General features: G+C 38.2%; 1 protein-coding gene across 10 annotated transcripts in view; it reads left to right on the top strand.

Annotated features, from left to right (window-relative positions):
* The window catches only part of POPDC1 (popeye domain cAMP effector 1), a 28,965-nt gene extending 10,410 nt beyond the window's left edge, over window positions 1-18,555 (top strand). For 5 of the 10 annotated variants that reach the window (XM_026666615.2, XM_087942838.1, XM_087942868.1 and 2 more), the window contains 5 exons: window positions 14-201; window positions 6,141-6,249; window positions 9,818-9,985; window positions 11,783-11,924; window positions 15,953-18,555. In XM_026666615.2, coding sequence (XP_026522400.1) covers window positions 14-201; window positions 6,141-6,249; window positions 9,818-9,985; window positions 11,783-11,924; window positions 15,953-16,065 — 720 coding nt within the window. In that variant the 3' untranslated portion in view covers window positions 16,066-18,555. Of the gene's footprint in view, window positions 1-13; window positions 202-6,140; window positions 6,250-9,817; window positions 9,986-11,782; window positions 12,179-15,952 lie in introns of those variants that run through there. The other 5 variants (XM_026666613.2, XM_087942818.1, XM_087942834.1 and 2 more) reach the window with 1 other exon arrangement.
* The last annotated feature ends 3,096 nt before the right edge of the window (window positions 18,556-21,651 follow it).

The raw sequence follows: 21,651 nt of genomic DNA on the forward strand, positions 1-21,651 counted from the left end.
TATTGTCTTCTAGATAAAAATAAATAAAGAGCTCAGTAGCCTATACAAGAGAATGTTTGAACCACTCCATGTTCCTCCAGAGCTATTCCAAAGATTGACAGGACAGTTCTGCGAAATTCAGACTTTAAAAACAGGTCAAGCATATGCTGCAGAAGATAAAACGTCAGTGGATGATCGATTAAGTATTCTACTAAAAGGAAAGTATGTGTCTGAAATAACTGGGTCTGGATCTCCCCTTTATATAGTTGGACTGTATGAAAAATGCACACTCGATCTGAAAGAGATAGGTAAGGCTACCAGATCTGATCTGCACAAATCCAGACAACCACTAGATGGCAGCAAGGAATTTTCAGTCTTGCTTTGCTGCCCATTTGTGCTTATTTGGATTTTTATAGGTCAGGTATGATAGACCTAAATATAAGCTAGTTAGATCAAAAATGTACCCACCCACCTGCATCCCTGGACAGGAGAGCTCTTTCTAGCTAATGGAAGAATTCTGCTGTAGAAGTTGCCTCGCTAATTCTCTCATGAACTGTTCAGAGCATCCAGTAGTGGGAGGTGCTTCAAAAAATATTGCACGCCTAAACAAGTCGACCCCTTCTACCACTCCAACTCCTTCGGAAGAGGGACCAGAAGATCTGATTTTCAACCAACCAGTAGTCGAAGCAGAGGTGATCCCAGTTCCTCCCATGTTTCCGGACCTGGTACAGAAACAGTGGGCCTCTGCAGCGGTGTACCCAGCCCCTACTGGATATGACAGGAAATATTTCAATTTGGCCCCTGATTGCTCAAAATTATTGAATACTCCCGAGGTAGATGAACCTATAGTGGGATTAGCGTCCTCCTCCATTCCCAGTGATGCGCTGGAGGCATTAAAGCTGGAGGAAAAACGGGCCGAGCTAGCCCTACGCAGAGCCCATCAGTCTGACGTGTGGGCCATCAGAGCAGCCATGGCCGCCTCCTTTTTCATCTGTTCTTCTCTCAGATGGCTCCGCCTCTTACGGGAACATGTCCCTAATTCCAACCTTAGAGCGCACCAAGATATTGCTAAACTTATAGCAGCTGCTGAATTCTCAGCTGACGCAATTTATCATGCAGTCAAGTTTTCAGCCAGGGCCATTACTTCACATGTCACAGCGCGACGCTTACTATGGTTAAAACATTGGCAAGCGGACTTTAAGCACAAATGTAAGCTGGCTTCATCCCCAATTGTGGGAGACAGACTGTTTGGCCCTTCCCTTGATCCGCTACTAATTGAAACCCGAAACAAAAAGAAAATTCTTCCTTCCCTTTTTCGGAAGTCAGATTCTAGAAACCTCAGTCCTTTCGAAGGGGATCCTTTCGGCCCTTTTACCAGGGATCCTTTTCACCCAGATACCAGAGACCCCCATCATTCAGACCAGTGCAGCAGCCAGACAGGTCTGACTTCGGGGATAGGAGCAGAAGGGGTGGTCAATCCAAGAGATCCTTTCGGGGAGCAGGAAACAGGTCCTTTTGGCATCCAAGATAACTCCCTGGACCCGACCCCCATTGGCAGATGCCTTAAATTATTCGTGGACTAATGGGACTCCTCAACCTTTGATTCCTGGGTCAGAGACACGGTTAGATTTGGCCTTGCACTGGAGTTTCAATCCACTCCCCCAGATTTTTTCATGTCATGCCCTCTCTCCAGAGACCCGGTTAAACATAATCTCATGGAAACAGCTATCCAACACCTACTGGACATACGAGCCATCCAGCCAGTAGCCACCAACCAATGAGGGCGAGGTTTCTATTCACATCTTTTTGTTGTTCCCAAAAGTTCGGGGGGGGGGGGGTGCAGAGCAATATTGGATCTGAAACATCTCAACCGTTTCTTAGTATATCACAAGTTTAAAATGCACACCCTGCAATCTATCTTACTTGGCATCAGAAAGGGTCCTCACGTCCATAGACCTGACGGAGGCTGGTCTACATATTGCTGTTCGGCCTTCTCACTATAAATTTCTGAGATTCTGTTATAATAACCACTATTTTGAATATGTGGCCCTTCCTTTTGGACTAGCTTCTGCCCCCAGGATCTTCACGAAGGTTCTCGCAGTGCTAGCTGCTCATCTCCGTGATATCCCCGTATGACTCCAGTGTTATCTTGATGACATCTTGATTTTGTCATCTTCCGCTCATCAAGCAGTCAAAGATACTCAGAACACATTACAATCCCTACAACAACACGGGTTCTCAATAAATTGGAAAAAGAGTCATTTAACACCATCGACTCGGTTAACCCATCTGGGGGCAGTCAGAGATACGGTGGAAGGCAAAGTTTACCTGTCACCAGATAGAATAAATAGCATTCAGCAATTAATCAAGGAGATCAGGGGTCTTAAGAGGGTGTCCCTAGCGGAACTATCAAAATTGTTAGGCAAGATGATCTTATGTATCTCTATCATCCCTTGGGCCCGGCTCCACACTAGATCCCTCCAGTGGTTCCTGCTCCCGTACCAGCGCTCCGGCCGAAGCAACTCCAAATACAAGGTCAAGGTACCATCAAAGGTCCTCATATCTCTCCTCTGGTGGACCAGACCAGTCATCAACAGAGGCTGCCTCTTCAAAGAGCCACACAGACTTACCGTCACCACCGATGCCAGCCTGTCTGGATGGGAAGCGCACGTTCAATCGCTCACAACCCAAGGCCGCTGGTCTGCCATAGAACAGTCGTGCAGCATAAACTGGCTGGAGCTTCGAGCAGTACACCTGGCTCTCCGCAGCTTCCTTCCACAGGAAGGAATCAGCACGCAATCAGCACATACTAATATTGACCGACAACGTAATAGCCAAAGCTCACATAAACAAATGGGGGCACACAGCCAAAACAACTCATGTGAGAAGCGGAGCACTTGTGTCGTTGGGCGGAGAGCAACCTACTTTCCATCAGAGCAGAGCACATTTCGGGTCTGTCGAATACACAGGCAGACTGGCTAAGCAGGGCCACGATTGATCAATCGGAGTGGCGCCTCCATCCGACCCTATTTCAAGAGGCGGTCAGGACATTTGGACAGCCGGTGGTGGACCTGTTCACTTCCCCCCTCAACGCTCAGCTCCTGAGATTTTTTTCCAGGTACCCCTCGCAAGGAGCAGAGAACTTCAATTCGCTCCGCTGTCGTTGGCCCCCAGGACTTCTGTATGCGTTCCCGCCACTTCCACTGGTTCCCAAGGTCATCCAGAAACTGCTAGACGAGAGGGCGGAACTACTTCTAGTTGCTCCTTACTGGCCCAGACAGCCGTGGTTTGCAGACCTCCGCAGTCTATCCGTATCAACACTATGGAGAATTCCGCCAGCCAGGGTCTCGCTAACCCAGGGACCCCTTCAACATCCGGACCCTCAATGGTTGCACCTGACCGTCTGGAGGTTGAGCGGAGTTGTCTGAAGAGCGAAAAGTTTTCCAACAGAGTTATCGCCACTATCCAAGCCGCCAGACGCCCCTCAACAACTCACATTTACAATGCCACGTGGTCCAGTTTCTGCAAATGGTGTACCGAGTCTCGAATTGATCCCATCTCTCCATCTGTGGCTCAAATCCTAGAGTTCTTGCAAGAGGGACTTGACAAGGGATTATCACCTAATACCTTGAAAAGACAGGTAGCGGCCTTGGCGTCAGTTCTCATTTGGTGAAGGTCTACTATCTCTTTCCCATCATCCACGCATACCGAGTTTCCTTCGAGGAGCCACAAATTTACGCCCTCCAGCGGTACACCGTTATCCCACCTGGGACCTTAACAAGGTCCTGGTCGCACTCACTAAGGGCCCTTTCGAACCCTTGAAATCATCAAGTCTCCAATTTCTGACGTATAAAGTAGTTTTCGTTGTAACGATCACTTCTGCTCATCGTATTTCAGAGATTGCAGCTTTGTCTATCAGACAAGATCTTTGTGTTTTCCATTCTGACCGGGTGGTCCTTCGTCCTGATCCTATATTTATACCCAAAATTAACTCAGTTTTTCATAGGGCACAAGAGCTGATACTTTCTAATTTTTTTCCCAGACCATCCCAAGGGTTGGAACTACAATGGCATAGGCTTGATGTGAGGCAAGCATTGCAAATATATATCAACCGCACAGCGGCTTTCAGAAAAACGGAAGCCTTATTTGTGTCTTTTCAGCCCAACACTCAGGGATGCAAGGTCTCACCTTCTACAATAGGCCATTGGCTATGGGCCGCGATAGCAAAAACATATCAGACTCAATCCCTGCAGGTGGCCAGGGGCATAACAGCTCATTCAACAAGGAGAGCCGCAACATCGGCAGTGTGGGCCACACAGGCACCGATAACTGAAATTTGTCGAGCCGCAACCTGGGCCTCTCCATCGCCATTCATTAGGCATTATAAAATAGATGTGTTTGCATCCGCTGAGGCCTCCTTTGGCAGAAGAGTTCTGCAACAGATCCACAGGGACCAGGAGGAGATTCCAGGCCAGACAGAGTCCCTCCCGTAGGACAGGCCAAGCTTTGGTATGTCCCACTAGTGGATGCTCTGAACAGCTCATGGGAGAAAGGGCGTTGGTACTTACCTGACATGCCCGTTCTCTTTGAGCTGTGAAGAGCATCCAGCCCCACCCTTTTTTCCCGTCTGGTGGGGTCCTGTTTCGGCCAATGAATTGTTAGAGCATTGAGGACGAGGGCGGTTATTTCTCTCATCTTCGCCAAAACTGGGGAACGCTGGGGAGGAGTCCCGTGGAGGAGGAGGAGCGTTCCATAAATTAAGCCCAGCCTAGACATGCAGAGACTGAAGCACCTCCCACTACTGGATGCTCTTCACAGCTCAAAGAGAACGGGCGTGTCAGGTAAGTACCAACGCCCTTTCTCCTTTCCTTTAGAGTCATCCAAAATTTAATCCAAAAATTTGGAGAATCCCCTGAGTTATGGAAATAGCACTAGGTGCTAAAGGGAATAAATAGAATTAGTGAAGATTCTTTCCTTTCCCTTTCATAGAAACAGTAGTCTGCTTAGGACATGCCTAAGAATATTTTTTTTAGGGAAACAAAGCAAAGTTAGATCAGTCCTGTACCTTCTTTTTACTCCTTCAGGTTTGGAATTTCCTGGTGATTTGCAGTACTAACAGATCTGATAACCTCCTTAGTGTTTTGCAGCCCTTGTCAGCTGCTATCTTCTATAACTGCTATTCAAAGTTTTATTCTTATCTTTCAGTGATCATACTGTTTGTTACTGATTTCAAACAATGTGGTTCTAAGAAAATTTGATTGTTGGTAGATTCTCAGTTAAATGTCTAAGCTTTTGGGAATTGTATGTTTAAGAAATTTATTTCTTTAAATCTCAAAAAATGTTTGTAACAATGCTCAAGTCACTTGATTCATGATTCATTTCCCCTTGTTACAGTGAGACAGGGAAATCTTATGCTTTCCTAAATTCCTGGTGGCTTATTTATTTACTTACTTCATGTAGAAAAATTGCCTTGGTTATTAGGTAACAGGAAAGCTTCAATTAAGCCCATCAATATTGGTAACATCGAGATTGAGAAACTAATATTGGGAACATCAACACTTCTCCCAATCCCAACCCCCAGGTTTTTTTCCTCCAGCAGGAATAAGCCTTATCCACAACTAAAAACAGAAGCTTGGCAAGGATTCAGTCCAAACTAAAGTTAACCAAGCAGAACAGTACAGAATCCTTCTACTTCCTTCTGCTCTTGATCTGCCAATTTATAACTTTCTCCCTCATTTGCTCTTTCTCCCAATGCAGCTATCCCTAATGCTACATTACATCTGCCTTGATGTTAATGCATCATTAATTGTAACAGGGAAATCTTAGCTTAATATTGGTTAGTAATGATTCGTGATGAATGATAATGAACAATATAAATGTACCATGCACCAAGATGGAATTAATGCAAGTAAGAGGGAAGGATGGGGAGGGGATATCTAAGTGTAGGATATGATTCAGCAGCAGATTGTGTCATGCCTCTTGGAAAATAGCTGAACTGTGGGGGTTCCAGAATTTTAACTAGTAAAAGTCAATGAAGTTTTTTCCTATGATAACAGAAGTTGTGTGAATTGATGTATTTGCAAATAATTGTACTCTGTTAGAAATTAGCTTGCTCTACTGCCTATATTATCAATTATTGTAATACTTATTTTCATCATCAGAATGAAGGTCTCCTATAGAGGACATTTTCTGCATAATATTTACCCATGTGCCTTTATAGATTCTCCTGAATATCGATCAACTCAGATGAATCGGGGTGAGAAATTCCAGGTATGAAATCAACCATTTCTTTAGGAATGAGTATAATTATCATGGAGATTTCCCAGTGAACAAAGTGCTTGTTTGAAAAATTGAAGAGCTATGAATTTACAGTATTTTGTCTGATGATATAGTTTTTAAAACTGTTGTTGTTGGAATATAAAATAATTCCCGATGTGAAATATTAAGGTTGTGTTATTGGGGAGATTTAAAATGATATTTTTTCATACACCAGATACATGTGTGATAAGATTAACAATCACTTTTCCATACTTTATTGAGAAAACCATTGTACTTGAACTTCATGCTATTTTACTATTGGAACTATAATTTGAAAATAATCACCTTTACCTGATCAACTAGAATCTTGTTTGCTGTTGGTAGACGATCCATTAGTATTTCAAAATATTCAAACAGGACAATGTGGAGAACAGTTCAGAAAAAGCTGATAGACACTATATTTAAATATCATTTCGTTCAATGCAAGGGAATCTAAGAGAAAGAAGCCCTTTTTTCACTACAGGTTAAAGAACCATTATGAGGGGAATAAATTACTTATAATACAGCCTTCCTGTGCTGCAGAAAACTAAGGGATGGAAAGATCTGTGGGAAAGAGTTCAGAAAATACAAGAATCTAAGATGGTGACAGATGGCAGTTTTAGTGTCCTTTCAAAAATCTGCCATATCTTTTTGGCAACTGATAACAGCAATCAAGGAAATATTGGAGTATGATTCCTTCCAGGACTTTTTATTTGTAATTAGCCATCAAATTTCTAAAGTCCTTTTTAAAAAGAATAAAAAATGGTTGAAAATTATTGCTTTCCCATAGTATGACTTAAAGAGATTTGGAAAAATAAGATCTACTACTCCAGCAAGTACCTTTTCAGGGATCTGTAGAAATAAAGAGATAATAGGCTGCAAAATTGGTGAGAGATCCCATATTTCCAAAATGATTCTCCAGAAAACGAGTTTCAGATATTAGTTGGAACTAATTAGCTAGATTTTTCTTATGCAGTTGCCCAGAGCTGCTTTTTTCCTTTCCTTTCCTTTCCTTTCCTTTCCTTTCCTTTCCTTTCCTTTCCTTTCCTTTCCTTTCCTTTCCTTTCCTTTCCTTCTCCCCTCCCCCCCAAAAAAACATGTGAGGGAGTAAAAGATGGAATCATTGCAGTGTCTTTTAATAGTAAAAGGCAATCTCTTCCTTGGAAGCCTGGTTCCTATGCCTGACCAGGAATTTATGCAGTTGTTGGTTAACTTGATAGTAAAAGTGAAACTGAGCCTGGTACGGAATCTAAAATCAGTGACTTAGCGTAATATGTTCCACTGAAGAACTGGGCTTAATGCCATAGAAAGGTTGCTGTCATAATACAGTAATCCCCCTACTGGAAGACCAAAACAAGATACTTCTGTTCTTTCTAACACATTATCTACTTTGGGTTTTGCGCACTCATTTATTCAGACTTGGAGAAAATACCGTCTCTACCAGATACCGAAAGAAAACATCTCAGCCTTCTTATTCCACACATTAGTTTAAATTCAATCAAAACAAGAACAAGGCAAGAATAGGAGTACTAAATTTATTTGCCAAGGGGACTAAAATTCACACATTGTTTTGATTGTTTTGATCACACATTGTACATTTTTAACCACAAATTTCTAGAATTTTATTTAATATATGTGTGCTTTTTTAATGATGGAAAATGTTGTTTTAATTCACATACTAATTCATTTCTTAGAAAATGAAAATATGCATTTAATGATAGGTAGACAACATTTACAAATAGTTTATAGACCTCGCCACATGCTTAGACATTGCTTTCAATTTTTTGGGAAGGGATATACTTACATTTTTTTGTTTATGGATCTTTGGATGAGGGGATTTGCCTCCCTTTTGTTCTTGTTAATACACTGGTGCCATCTGCTGGATTTAGATTTATGGAGATGCCCTGAACACAATCATTGGTAGCTAGCCTGCATATATAAACAGCACTTAAATTGAATTTTATTCTGAGGCCGTAATCCTTGAAGCATTCAACTGAAGATAGTCCATCCCTTGATATTGTTACTTCTATTTACATGATTAGAGCTTATGCTGGATGAGATAGAGGAAGAGCAATATTCCTCTTGAAGAAAAGATCTGAGTTGCATATTATCAGAGTACAGGTGGCCCTTGGCTTATGATGACAATTGAGCCCAACATTTCTGTTATTAAGTGAGACATTTGTTAAGTGAGTTTTGCCCCATTTTATGACCTTTTGTGCCGCAGTTGTTAAGTGAATCACTGCAGTTGATCAGTTAGTAGCCTGGTTGTTAAGTGAACCTGGCTTCCCCATTGACTTTGCTTGTCAGAAAGTGATCTTTTGCTTCTCAAAGGGGGATCACATGTCCTTGGGACACTGCAACTGTCATAAATATGAACCAGTTGCCAAGCATCTGAATTTTGATCACATGAACATAGGGTTTCTACAAAGGTCGTAACTGTAAAAAATAGTCAGAAGTCCCATTTTTCAGTGCCTTTGTAATGGTCACTAAGTGGACCATTGTATGTTGAGGACTACCTTTATATGGCCATTTCAGAATGGGGCTATCAGAGATGGGCTGCATAAATCCAGACAAGGGCAGCCAAGAGATACACACATTTTAACACTCTCCTGGCAGCTGGTAGTGATATGGATTTTAGCAGTGCAGATATGGTAGCTGTATTTCAGAACTATGAAATGATAAAGGATGTTTTGTAAAACAGTGGAGCCTCAGGTCGTGAATGCTCCTGTTCCTGACCAAATTGGATGGCAAACAAAAAATCCACCCAATTTTTGAATTGGGTCACAGTTCAAAAATCGGGTGGCGAACAAAATCTGTGTGGAAAGATTCCCTTTCCATGCCAATTTCCCCTTTGCCGCCATTTTTTTGAAAGGGGTTTGTCCGCGCATGTGCAAACGGTTGTGATTTTGGTCACAACCAAATTGGGTTGTGGCCGAAATCCTGGAACGGATTACAGTTGTGACCCGAGGCTCTACTGTATCTCCAAAAGTAAAGGAATTGTTTAACATCCTTGCCTTATATTATTCTTAAAATAATTAGAGGAAAAATATGATTATTATTCCGCTTCTGATTCAACGTTTCCATTTTCTTTGACTTTGATTACAACCAGTTAAACTTTATCCGCAAATAAGATTTGCAGCACTGGAGTGTTGGGCCCTCTGTACAATGTTACATACTGTAATTAAAGCTTGGCTGTTTGAATTCTTTGTACTGACTCTCATATTTCTTTAATTTCTCCTTTGCAATACCTTTGTTTACAGGGTTTTAAAAATCCAAATGAAATAGAATAGAAAGCAAGGTTCTCGGTATAGTCAGAATACCATTTTCATCCTTGCTGAAATGAGAAAATTCATAGAATAAAGTATTTTTAATATGCTGGCTCTGTAAACCGATCAGAGAGAGGACTGTAAAGCACTAGGAAGCAGTATATAAGTCTAAGTGCTATTTATGTTAGTCATTTGCTGAGATTTGAATTAAATATGCTGTAGTCATAGGAACAATTAAAATGATGTATTAATTATTGACCACACTTTCTTTATAGGTATCAATTACTGCTGATGATAACTGCAAATTCTTATGTTGGTCCAGAGAGAGACTTGCATTTTTTCTAGAATCAGAGCCATTTCTTTTTGAAATATTTAAGTATCTTATTGGAAAGGATATTACAAACAAGTTATACTCATTAAATGATCCAACCCTAAGTGATAAGGTAAGCATTTCTCTATTGACTTCCATGCATTATATAACTATTTTATAGATGAGCTAATTTGTGCTCCCTTCTAAAATGTACAGTATCCTTTCCCACACAGCTTCTTAAAACACAATTGATTTAGAATGCCTATTTATAACTTCGTATTGAATTCTATCAATTTTTCTATCTTATATCCAAGAGAAGATAAATACAACTACTGGATGATGGCAATTAAATGTTTTTTTTGAGGGAACTAAATAAATGACTAATAGTTGGAATGCTGAATTTTATGTAATGTCATGCAGAACAACACTTAACAGTTATATTTTTGAAACTTATAATTATCAAGCATCATTTGGTTTTGGGGTTGGATCAAGAACTCATCAAAACTCTAGAGGGTTTTAAACTGTTTGGACCTTGGTTCTGTATTCATTAATATCTATATTGCCCTTTCCATCATAGGTTATTTCGAGACATTGAATATATTTCCTGTTCTGCATGGCATTGGAACTCCTTTGCCATAAGTTGAACTGTATAAGTTTTCACATGCTTCCACTTGGATATCTGATTAGATATCTTAATGCAGCAATGGTCTTTTGAAAGTAAAGGCTTTCTTCACTATCAGAGAATTTAGGAACTGGATTTTTAAGCAATGATTCAAAGGAAAGATATAAAGAAACCACTTCTGCATGGCTGTGAAGAAGCTATATGAGCATATCCATGAAGTCACTGGGTTCTTTACTTATATAGGTCCATTGGGACAGATTTGTCATACTTGACGGGGCCATACAAACTTACATAATGCCACAGTAAATCAAACTCTATGGCTCTCCATGTGTAATTTTTCTCCTTCTAAACATATGCTGTTGGCATAAGTGTTTACTTGCTGTTTTTAATCTTCTATTCCTGATTTATATATGAAATGAAGAGCAAGAAATAGAGAGCAGCAGGCTACCTAAAGCATAAAACGGTTAAACCTAAAATGTGTAGTTTAAAGTCTTCTCCCTCCTATATGATTGTTTTTAAATACTATCCATTGAAATGATCCTGCCTATGGATTTATCCTTGGACATTATTTAAGTAGCTATTTCTTCTCTCTTTTTTCTTCTCAGTAGTGACATAGCCAAATGCTTGCTTTTCTATGTAATTTCCCCACAACCTAGGGGTCTGGGAATGAGAAAGTGAGAATGATTATTTCTGTGCTGCACTTCAAAAGATATGTGGGCAAGTCCTTATCCATTCACATCCAGCTCACAAGTCTTCCCCACTTTAAATGCCCCTGCTGTGGCCTATAAATCTGTGGCAAAACTGGAGTTATTTGGCTAGAAGTGACCTGATTGCTTTTTAAGGGTTTTTTTTTTAATCCTAGTATCTTTGGTGTAGAATAATTAGCTCCCACTGCCTGCACCCAAAATAGTAAAACTAGAATTCTTCTATTGAGTCTTCTTCTATTGAGCCAGTTGAGTCTTCTTCTGTAATGTAATATCTTAGCCCTCAGGAATTATTTAGCATCAATATCTGTCTTTCTAGTTTTTGCTGAGCATGACCAATAGAGAGGGAAGCTGTCAGTTCAGTGGAGACTAATAGGTTTCTACCCTATTATATGTAAATTGCCACAGAGTTCTTATTTCCCCCATCATAATTTAGTTATCCAAGTTATAATTAGCAGACATTCTGTCATCCTATTCTATGGGGGTTGTTGGGATGGTAGCTGAGAAAGCATTGTCTGAACAACTTAAAAGAAATGATGGCAGGAGATGAATATTTATTAACATCTAGGACTGATGGAGAATTGTGTGTTTTTTTTCTGTGCAGACATCCCAAAAAATAGATCGCCAGCCCAGCCTCTGTTCCCAACTGTCTGTGATGCAAATGAGGAATAGCATGGCAAGTTCAAGTGATAGTGAAGATGGATTACAACATTTTCTACGTGGAACTTCTACTGCATCTACCCTTCGTGAGTCATTAGCTAGTCAGTCAACATTTCCAGGCATCACTAAACACTGTAGTCAGTGGCCAAAATCATGTTGCTTTTGGGGAGAAGAGTTGGGAAGGGGGAAAGGGAGTCATGTAACAAGGTGCATCTGAATGCATCACTGTATTGCTTATATTAGGGCCAGTATTTGCATTCCTCTCTCTCAGTAGTCATAATCAAACAGCTCCTTTTCCATGTGTGACTAATTATCATAAACCAAACATTACAGACCAATTTTTCATTTGAATATTTCTTCATATATGTTTCTTAATGTGGGATAATTTCTGCACTTAATTGTTAGTTTTCAAATATGGTGCTCAAGCCTTTGTGTCCCCTTTTTCCTGAAAAGTTCAGAGAAACCTGCCTGTTCATGGTAAGAGAAAATGAACATATTATCAGATTATTTAGACATTTTTATTCTAAAAAAAATCTATATAGCACGTACAAGTGTTGTGCATTAGTACAGATCTAAGAATTTGGATATCTGCTAAACACTGTGACCTGCTTACAGGCAAGAATTTGTCCTCTGCGTTCACCTTTGAAAATGTGAATTTCACTACTTCATAGATTTTTATGGAAATTAAACCTCATCCAATATTCTCATTGTAAACCACGGGTGCATAATTTTAGGCCTTGGGATAGTGTGAGCCTGAAACACCTTTAACTAGAAAGCTCCAAATTTGTTAACAAATTTCAATTTTTAATGTGACAGAGGAGGGGAGACTAAAGATGTAATTGGGAAATTCTATTCAATTTTAATTAAATGTAAAAGCCAATGAGTTAAATTGAGAATCCACATGGAGTGGATTGCCCAGCAAATTCCTGAAAAGCTAGGATGGTCTATGTCCAGAAAAAGTTGCCCCCCCTCCTTATAGAAATTAGTTCCCTTTCCTCCAAACAATCAGTGTTTCATGATGTCTTAAATTGCAAAAAAATATTATAAGTTATTATATACAATATGATCTTATGCATTTTTTAACAGAAGTTGGTTTCTTTATTTTCTGCATTAAGTAGCTAATTCTACACTAAGAATACATAGGACTAAAACTACTAATAGAGCATGTGTGTATTTAATATTTATTGATGTAAATCTGACTCTTGTGTTTTTAAAAAATAAACCAACAAGGATTAATTTATGGAATGAATCCTTATGGAATGAATTTAAAGTATGTTTTTTGTCAACAGCATGACATATTCATCAACATTGTCAAAAATTGTATGAAATGGACTGAATGTCATAAACTTGAGTGAAATAATACAGTAGTTTGGGTTCTGCAGAATTAAAGATTGTATCAGCATACAAAAGCTATATCCATCCTTCCGAGGTTGGTAAAATGAAGACCCAGATTGTTGGGGGCAATATACTGACTCTGTAAACTGCTTAGAGAGGGCTGTAAAGCGCTGTGAAGTGATATAGAAGTCAAATTGCTATTGCTATGCATACTTGTATTCAACTGTAGAAATTCATAGAACAATTTATGCTGATTTCATACATGGTTTTAGGGTCACAATATCATGCTCGTTTACAGTAGGAAACGAGTAGGAATGATGTAAATACTTATATTTACTGTAACTACATTACATTCCTTGAAAAAAAACCACTAGCTTTTCCCCATCTGGGGGACCGCAAAATTTCCAGATAGGAAAATTTTGGAAACAGTTTCCTAGAATATGTTGTCCATGCCTCACTAGGCCACCTAAAATACATTGTGTTTTTTTTTTCTGCTGCTGGTGCTTAAGTTGTACTTCAAAGGCCCCAGAACCATAACCCACGTGTGGCATGTAGCCCATTAGCACCCTTTTGGTGGTATCTGGTTGGTCCTCAAGCTTTTGAAACATTTTTCCATTTTTCGAATTCTGAAGGATTTCAAGAGGTGAAATGAAGCTTGAGGGACCCACCTATTGCACTACAAAGTTTAGAAGCTGAAGGAATGCTTTGGTCTGGGTTATTGCAACTATTGGTGGCTCCTGCAGCTTGCCACATTTTATGGTGCTTCCTGAATTCAAAACATGTATATTTTTCTGGGCTCATATAAACTACTCTATGTTAGGCCAAAAGAATATGCAGTTTCTTTAAGGAAGCACTGATCGGTGTGATGTGCATGCTCACTCCAAAGCACCCTTGAGGATAATCCTGAACTGCAGCACATCCTAACATTACACTCCTTGGTGAGGATGCCAACCTTTAGCTTCTCAAAAATATTGAGCGGATTTTCTTTCCTTTTTTGATACCTGACTCAAAACTATTCTGTAATCTTCCATCTTCTGTTAAAAAAAATATGTATCTCCTTGTACACATACAGAGAGGTATGCAGGCACACGTTAATAGAAGTTAACTGAAGGTTGTCAAGTTATTGCGAACTCTTGTAATGATGAGAACAAATGAAGCTTAAAAACTTAAAATAGTAAATTCTTTTTAAAAATGGCAAGAAAAAGTGGCCCAGCTTTTTCTTTTTTGGAATGAAGTCTTTGCATAGCAGGCAAAGCTTGGATCAGTCCTCTTAACATTGGGCAGTCCGACTCGAGTTGATGCCAGAAAGAAACGGAATTCTGTATTTTATTTTGAGTGTTATGGAGGCATACACTCCTGCATTTATATACATAACCGCCAAACCACTCTTGTTACTTAGTGTATCCATTCCATAAGGGATATGTAGACAGGAATATCTATGTATTGTACTTTATTCATTGTGTGCTTCATGGATTTCTCATGGGGAGGGTAGGTGAAAAATAATTTCCAGACTTGATGCTTCAGAAAAGTATTAGCAAAGGATCCTATCTGGACAACAAAGCAGGAAACATCTTAATGAGGATGACTCCAGTTTTTGCAGGAAGCGAAGAAATGCATCATGTACAGACCTTCATGCATAACCATGCAGTTATCGGCATGTGAAGTTATCCCCACAGGGGAATGGTTGAACCTTTCCTTCCATCAAACAGATGCACTTTATGTAATTACAGTGAAGATGTCTTCTTTCTCAACCCTGTGAGGCTCCAGGGTCAAAATGCCCCAACCATTTATGCTCTTTGCAAGCACTGAAAAGCATTTGTCTGCAAAAAGCCTAACGCTGCAATCCTATATGCATTTACCTGAGAGTAACTGAGCTGAACTCAGCTGAACTACTTTTGAATAAACAGGCATAGGATTATGATGAGATAGTATTTTATCAAATAGCTGTTCATTCATTCATTTGCTTTTATATATCCTGTGTTTCTATTAATATTGAATGTTTCCAGAACTAACAACTAATTTCCTCCCCAAAAAAGTTAGTAATAGTTAGCTGATTCTGAGCATGTATTGTGCAAGTAGATTAAATGTAAATAAAAATTAACTACTACATTTCCTATCTGTTTTGCTTGAATCTTTGCCTCTGAAAAAATTATCAGAAAGTACAGAATACTATTTTATTTACTAATTCAGGGCAAGTTCTTATTCTCTTTCACTATTTCTTGATATTTGTAATAATTATGAAATGCTGAACTGCAGAAAATGTTGAAAACAGGTTTTTTTTTTTAAATACCAAGGGGAATGGGAGCTGGAATACTTTTATTTTATAAGATAAAAAAAATCAATGTAAAACATGTAACATTCCCAAGCTAAACCTATGCCATACAGCAGAATTTCATTGATTAAATTATTTACTGCATACATTTTAAAGTTAAAAGATAATATCAAAACAATTTAGAACATCAGTTTTCAACCTTTCTCAACTTGATATTATCTTGGGTTGGAATTCTAAGAATTGTAATTCCATTACATTTGGATTGACACTAGATTGTGGAAGTGTGATCTATATAATACTCTGGAACTCAAGAACAGCTGTTCAGAATGAATTGTAGGTGAAATTTTATCTTTTAATTTTCTTTTCCTGTCTCTGGCACTCGATATAGACTGTCTAATCTAAATCATTCAATTATTGAAGGAAATATTTCGAATATCTCATTACTGTTGTACACTGTTTTAAGTATTATATTGTTTTTCAATGATTGCTTTTTGAAAATGTTGGCAGGCCAACCATCTCCTTGTTTAAGAACATCATCCAAAATGAAACCAATTGAAGAAAGTGTGGAAGACGATGTCTTTGAAGCTCCATCTGCCGCACCATTTAAAGGTCATGAGTGACTTCACAGGACGTTCATGCATTGGTTCAGAAGAACTGCAACTGTAGATGATGGCATTATTTGTGTTTTAATTTTATCCATCTTTTGACTTTGTTGTATCTATGAGCAAACTTTTACCACACTCAAAATGTACTAACTTCCACTCCAAAGATCTTGTTTGTTTCAGTACAGCTAAAAGAACTGTCTGGGGCCTCTTTATGCTTGAAAGAATTGAATATGAGGAACTATATGAGGAATGGAGGAACTATATATACATAGGGCATTTGTGTACACATCTGGTCCATGTTCTAAAGAAAACGACAGCTTTCACATCATCTGGAGAGCTACATGTGCCTTAGTGTAGGCCAGGGCTGTCAAACTCGCGGCCTGCAGGCTAAATGCATCATGCGCTGGCCATGTCCACGCCCGGTTTAGCGAAGGGGAAAAAAGTCCTGATACATCACGTGACGCCGTCGTGATGGCGTGAGTTTGACACCCCTGGCCTAGGCACGTATGGGTGTTAGCATTCATTTACATTGCAACGAACCATGTGGATTATATGAAAAGTAGTTGCAGTAAAATATATGTTTGTTTTAGCTTTTTAGGCAATAAGTACGATGTGATTCTAAGGAGACTTAGCAGTGATACATCTGCACAATATGGAAAATGTAGGTTTACTACAGTATTGACCTGTATCTTGAATATCAAAATCCTAGCAGCAGTAACCTACTTGTTAAACTAGCAAGGGAGAGGGTAGTTTCTAGCATCCTTTCCCGTCTTGAACTGGAAAATGATGACTACTTCAAGAGCAAAAGTTCTGATTAGGTATTGTGTAGTATGCCACTCACATTCTGACATGTGTACAAGTGAGTCCTCATTTTTCCTCACTTCCTTACGGTGTCAGTAGGGTTGATTCCAGCATACTTTTACACATAATTCTCTCTTGGTGGACTGGAAACTAATAATGTTACAATTAACTAATGATTATAGTTCTTTTTGATCTGTGTGTGTGTGTGTGTGTATACGCACGCATGCACACACGCACGCCTTTAGGAGTGGCACTGTTGTGTTCATATATTCAAATAAGGTGTCTACTCCAATTAAATTTGAAGCCAAAGTTGTTAGTAACTTTAAGACAATAGACACCTTTCAATATCATTTATTTATTGAATTTATGGGGGTTTTTATTGTATTTAGTGAAAATTTGACACTAACACCACTGAGTTATAAACTAAACCTATTTTATATATAAATAAGCAAGCATGCTTCCTTAAAACAGAAGCCACCCAAGCTTACTATTCTTTTCAAGTTTACATTAATTTAGGATTACTGGCACCAAAGTTAAATTGAATGTACTTGGCAAAAAAATAATAGAAAGATTGAGACGGTCTCTTTCCATCCTGATTTATCTAAAACATAATGGAAAGATAATATCTCTCCTTGAAGGAGATGGGCAGAAACATGAAATACAAATAAATTAAATAAATAAAGGAGTACTGTGAACAATGATAAACTCTTCTATTCCCATTTTTTTTTAATTTTTACAATACTAAGCTTTATTTTTTTGACTGAAACGGATAGATAACAATATCTATTGACTTTATTGTAATTATAGCTGATTCAGAAAATAGCTAGAAATAGTCATCTATGGGGCTTGTACTGAGAAGCATCTTAAGGAAAAAGCTCTGAGGTAAAAGAAAATACATTGGTTATGACAGATGGCTCTAAAATCAGCAATTATTTATGTGATAGCTATCTTTGAAGATCTTTGTATACTGCACAGTTTTGAAAACTGAAGTTTAGTATTAAAAATTCTAAAGGACAAATGGGTCAGTTTGTGACATGGAACGAATTTATTTTTCTAGGCACTTAATTCTTTTGATAAGATGCTGCCATAGTTGTATCTCTGATAAAATAATTATTATTATGAAAAAAACTTTACAGTTATACAATTCAGACTTAGTAAGTACTAGACTGGATAAACCAAAGCAATTTTAAAAACTGTGAATTTACTATGGTGCCATTATAATTCACTGTTATGTTGCATCATTTCTAATCAGCTTGAACTGGATTGAATGTTTCAAACCTGGACATAGGAGAAAGATATATTTAACTTTCTGGTACAATAAAACTGTGAAAAGAAAAGCATGTGATTTCAAAACAAAGAGTTTCTCTATATAAACTTGTCTTCTAACAGCCAAGCAACAGTTATCATGGCCTGTATATGCGATTCTCATTTAACCATGGCTATATTTTTAACCATTCAGTGAAATAAACCTTTGTGGCTGTAATGGATTTTTCTAATGAATCCAATCCAATATTAAAAGTTACATTCAGTTATTGACAGATTTGCCATTAACATTACCAAATTACATCTTAACATTAACTCTGTACATAATTGAGTAGTCATATAATAACATTGCTATTTTGCCTATTTCCTTTTCAAATTTTCCTGGCTAAATTTATAGATTTCCTTGCAACAATATGTAATAAAGTTTTTCAATAAGCCTCATACTACTTCATAGTACTTCATTGCTGTAAAACTTTCAACTGTTCCCATCAACATGAATCTTAAAATCAGTCTTACTGTAACTGGATTTTACTACCATAGTCATGGAAATGATACTGCTGTTAGATACAAATGAATAAAATGATGAACATTTTAGTCATCTTTCAGGGAAATATTTTTGTGACAGAAAGTATTTAAATGTAAGTTTAGAATTAATACCAAAAAGACATTAAGAGTTGTAAATCTAATCTTACAAAGCTTCTCTTCCAGTAATATTGAATTGCTAACTAGGGCATACAAAACCTTTGCTAGACCACTACTCAAATACAGCTCATCTGTCTGAAATCCACACTATATATCGGACATTAATGCAATTGAGCGAGTCCAGAAGTATTTCATGAGAAGAGTACTACACTCCTCTGCTTGCAACAGAATACCGTACATCACCAGACTTGAAATTTTGGGCTGGGACAACCTAGAACTAAGCTGCCTATGGTTGGACCTAAGCGCAGTACACAAAATTATCTGTTACAATGTCTTACCAGTCAATGACTACTTTAGCTTCAACCACAACAATACAAGAGCACACAACAGATACAAACTCAATGTAAACCACTCCAAACTTGATTGCAAAAAGTAACAACTTCAGTAACAGAGTGGTCAATGCCTGGGAATGCACTATGTGACTGTTGTTACATCCTCAAACCCCCACTCCTTTAACCTTAAACTATCTACTATTGACTTCACCCATTCCTAAGAGGTCTGTAAGGGGTGTGCATAAGTGCACAATTGTGCCTACCGTCCCTGTCCTATTGTCCCCATTTATTCATACCTATTTCCTATATTCATACTCATGTCTATTCTTATATCTTGTAAGCGATTGACAAATCAGATAAATAAATAAATTTAGGAAGAGCCCTTTTAGTGCAGATCAAAAGCTTATCTATTCCTGATTCTGTTCCAGTTAGATCCAATCAGTAGAAGTCTATAAGTTTGCAACAATTTTAGTCTTTACTGCTGATGCTCTCCTTTCCCAATTAATGTAAACTCTCTTCTAAAGTTGATGGCTGGTATTACCTTTTAGTACGTCTGCGTTTTAACTATGATTGTAGTTCTACAGCATACTAAATCATTGTTTGCTTAACCAAGATTTGAACTTATAGAAGACACTAAATCATACAAGCTGATTTATACTTTACACTTTGGTTTAATCACACAATACAAATGCAACCTCTGTGTTTCATGTATCTCTTAATCATATTGGCTTAGTTAGCTTACTTAGTTACAATCCATAAGAGGCATTCCACATTTTCCCAGGCTTCATCCTAACCAATCGCTCACAGCAGAAATAGTGTTAGGAGCTTCCTTATGCCACAAGTTTCCTTCAGATTCAATTCCTATGGTCTTTAGATATTCTTTCCTTCATACATGCTGGCAGTATTGTTTCTGTTTTGGTACAAGCCCCCTGGGAAGTCCTTTCTAATGGTAACTGGATTTTCAAACAATTGTTTTCTTTTCCAAAGTGAATTTTGTTATCTTCCCTGTACCTGTATAAATCAAGGCAACTTCTCCCAGCTTTATACTCTTCACAGAGTATGATGTTTCTCTTTCATAAGCAACTGCTATGTAGTTTTGCATTGCACTTATAACCCTAAGTTTTTTTATTTTCTTAATCCACGCAGAATGCCCAATCACATGGGCTGGGATCCCACAACCACTGAATCACAAATCAGTCAACCACATTCCTTTAGCATAAATAGTAAAATCAGTCTTGGTTTAATGTTAGTTCAGTCACAGATTCCAAAAGGAATTGGAGTATCTGCATTTTTTGTGACAATAGTATCATTTGAGCTGTTTTTGGTTTCTTTAAAAAAAGAATAGCGAACTCCTCTGCCGGCTTCAAATCTGATGATTATGAAAGTATTTGTTAAATCAAATCTTTATTTCTTCTGCATGTCTTCATAACCATTTTAATTTTTCCTAGTCTTTCTAATTTCTGTAAACAGTAGCATTACCTAGCAGACAAGTAGGTGGAAGATATGAGATGGAAGACATTGCCAACATTAGCCTGTTCAATCAAAATTGGGGCCACCTTGTTTTAAAACAGCTATAACATATAGTTATAACAGCTATAGTTGTTTTTATATGTTAGGTAATTTAAACCCCACAGCTCTCTCTTCTGGATTACCAGAAAGTCCTGAAATATGTATTTTATTAATTTGGAGTACATATTAGTATTAGTGCCTGTTTCACCTCTCTGGGTATCTTCAGTTTCACCTTTATTAAATCTTTCATTTTTAACGATTTTGTATCTTTTTGATTGGATGTTTTTATCAAGTTCTCAGATCATATAAGACCATCCTTTTTTCCTTTTTCTTTTTCTGCTTTATTGAAGCCTGTAAAGTAAGATCAGCATCTGAGCTTCACCTGGTCCTGTGCAGATGAATAAACAAAGTGAAAATTTCCAGGTTACAGATAGTCCTTGATTTACAAAGTTTTGTTTAATGTCCATTCAAAGTTACAATGAAAAAAGACTTGTGACCAGTTTTCACAGTTATGCGGCAACCCCACCACCATGTGATCAAACTTTGGGTGCTTGACAATCAGCATGTATTTATGATAATTGCAGCATCCCCAGGATTGTCATTTGCAACCTTAGGAACCTTCTGACAAGAAAAGTCAATGGGTGTTGCTTAATGACTTCACGATTCACTTATCAACTATGCTTAGCAACCACGGTTAAAAAAATTGTAAAATGGGGCACAACTCACTTAACTATCTTCCTTGGAAATTTTGGGCTCAATTACAAGTTGTAAATTCAAGGACTATATTGTTTTTCTGTCAGGCTGACAGGGAACTCAATTAAACTGACCACCAGGAAGCAGGCACCACATGAGCTGTTTTATCTTATTTTGGATGAGTCAGACATAGTCCAATATTGTTTTATGGGGTTCAAGCTTTCCACCAAGAATTTAACTTGTCTTTGCATTTTAGATGATCATGTACAAGGCATTAGCTATCCAGGTCCCGAAGTTTTCAAATTGCAGGAAGGCTATATAGACGCCAACAGTATGGTGTACATACCATCCAGCATTCCTT

This window comes from Notechis scutatus, chromosome 1 (genome assembly GCF_049901735.1).
Source record: "Notechis scutatus isolate UNSWTSFEM ecotype Mainland chromosome 1, rNotScu1.2, whole genome shotgun sequence".
In the NCBI taxonomy this organism is placed as follows: domain Eukaryota; kingdom Metazoa; phylum Chordata; class Lepidosauria; order Squamata; family Elapidae; genus Notechis; species Notechis scutatus.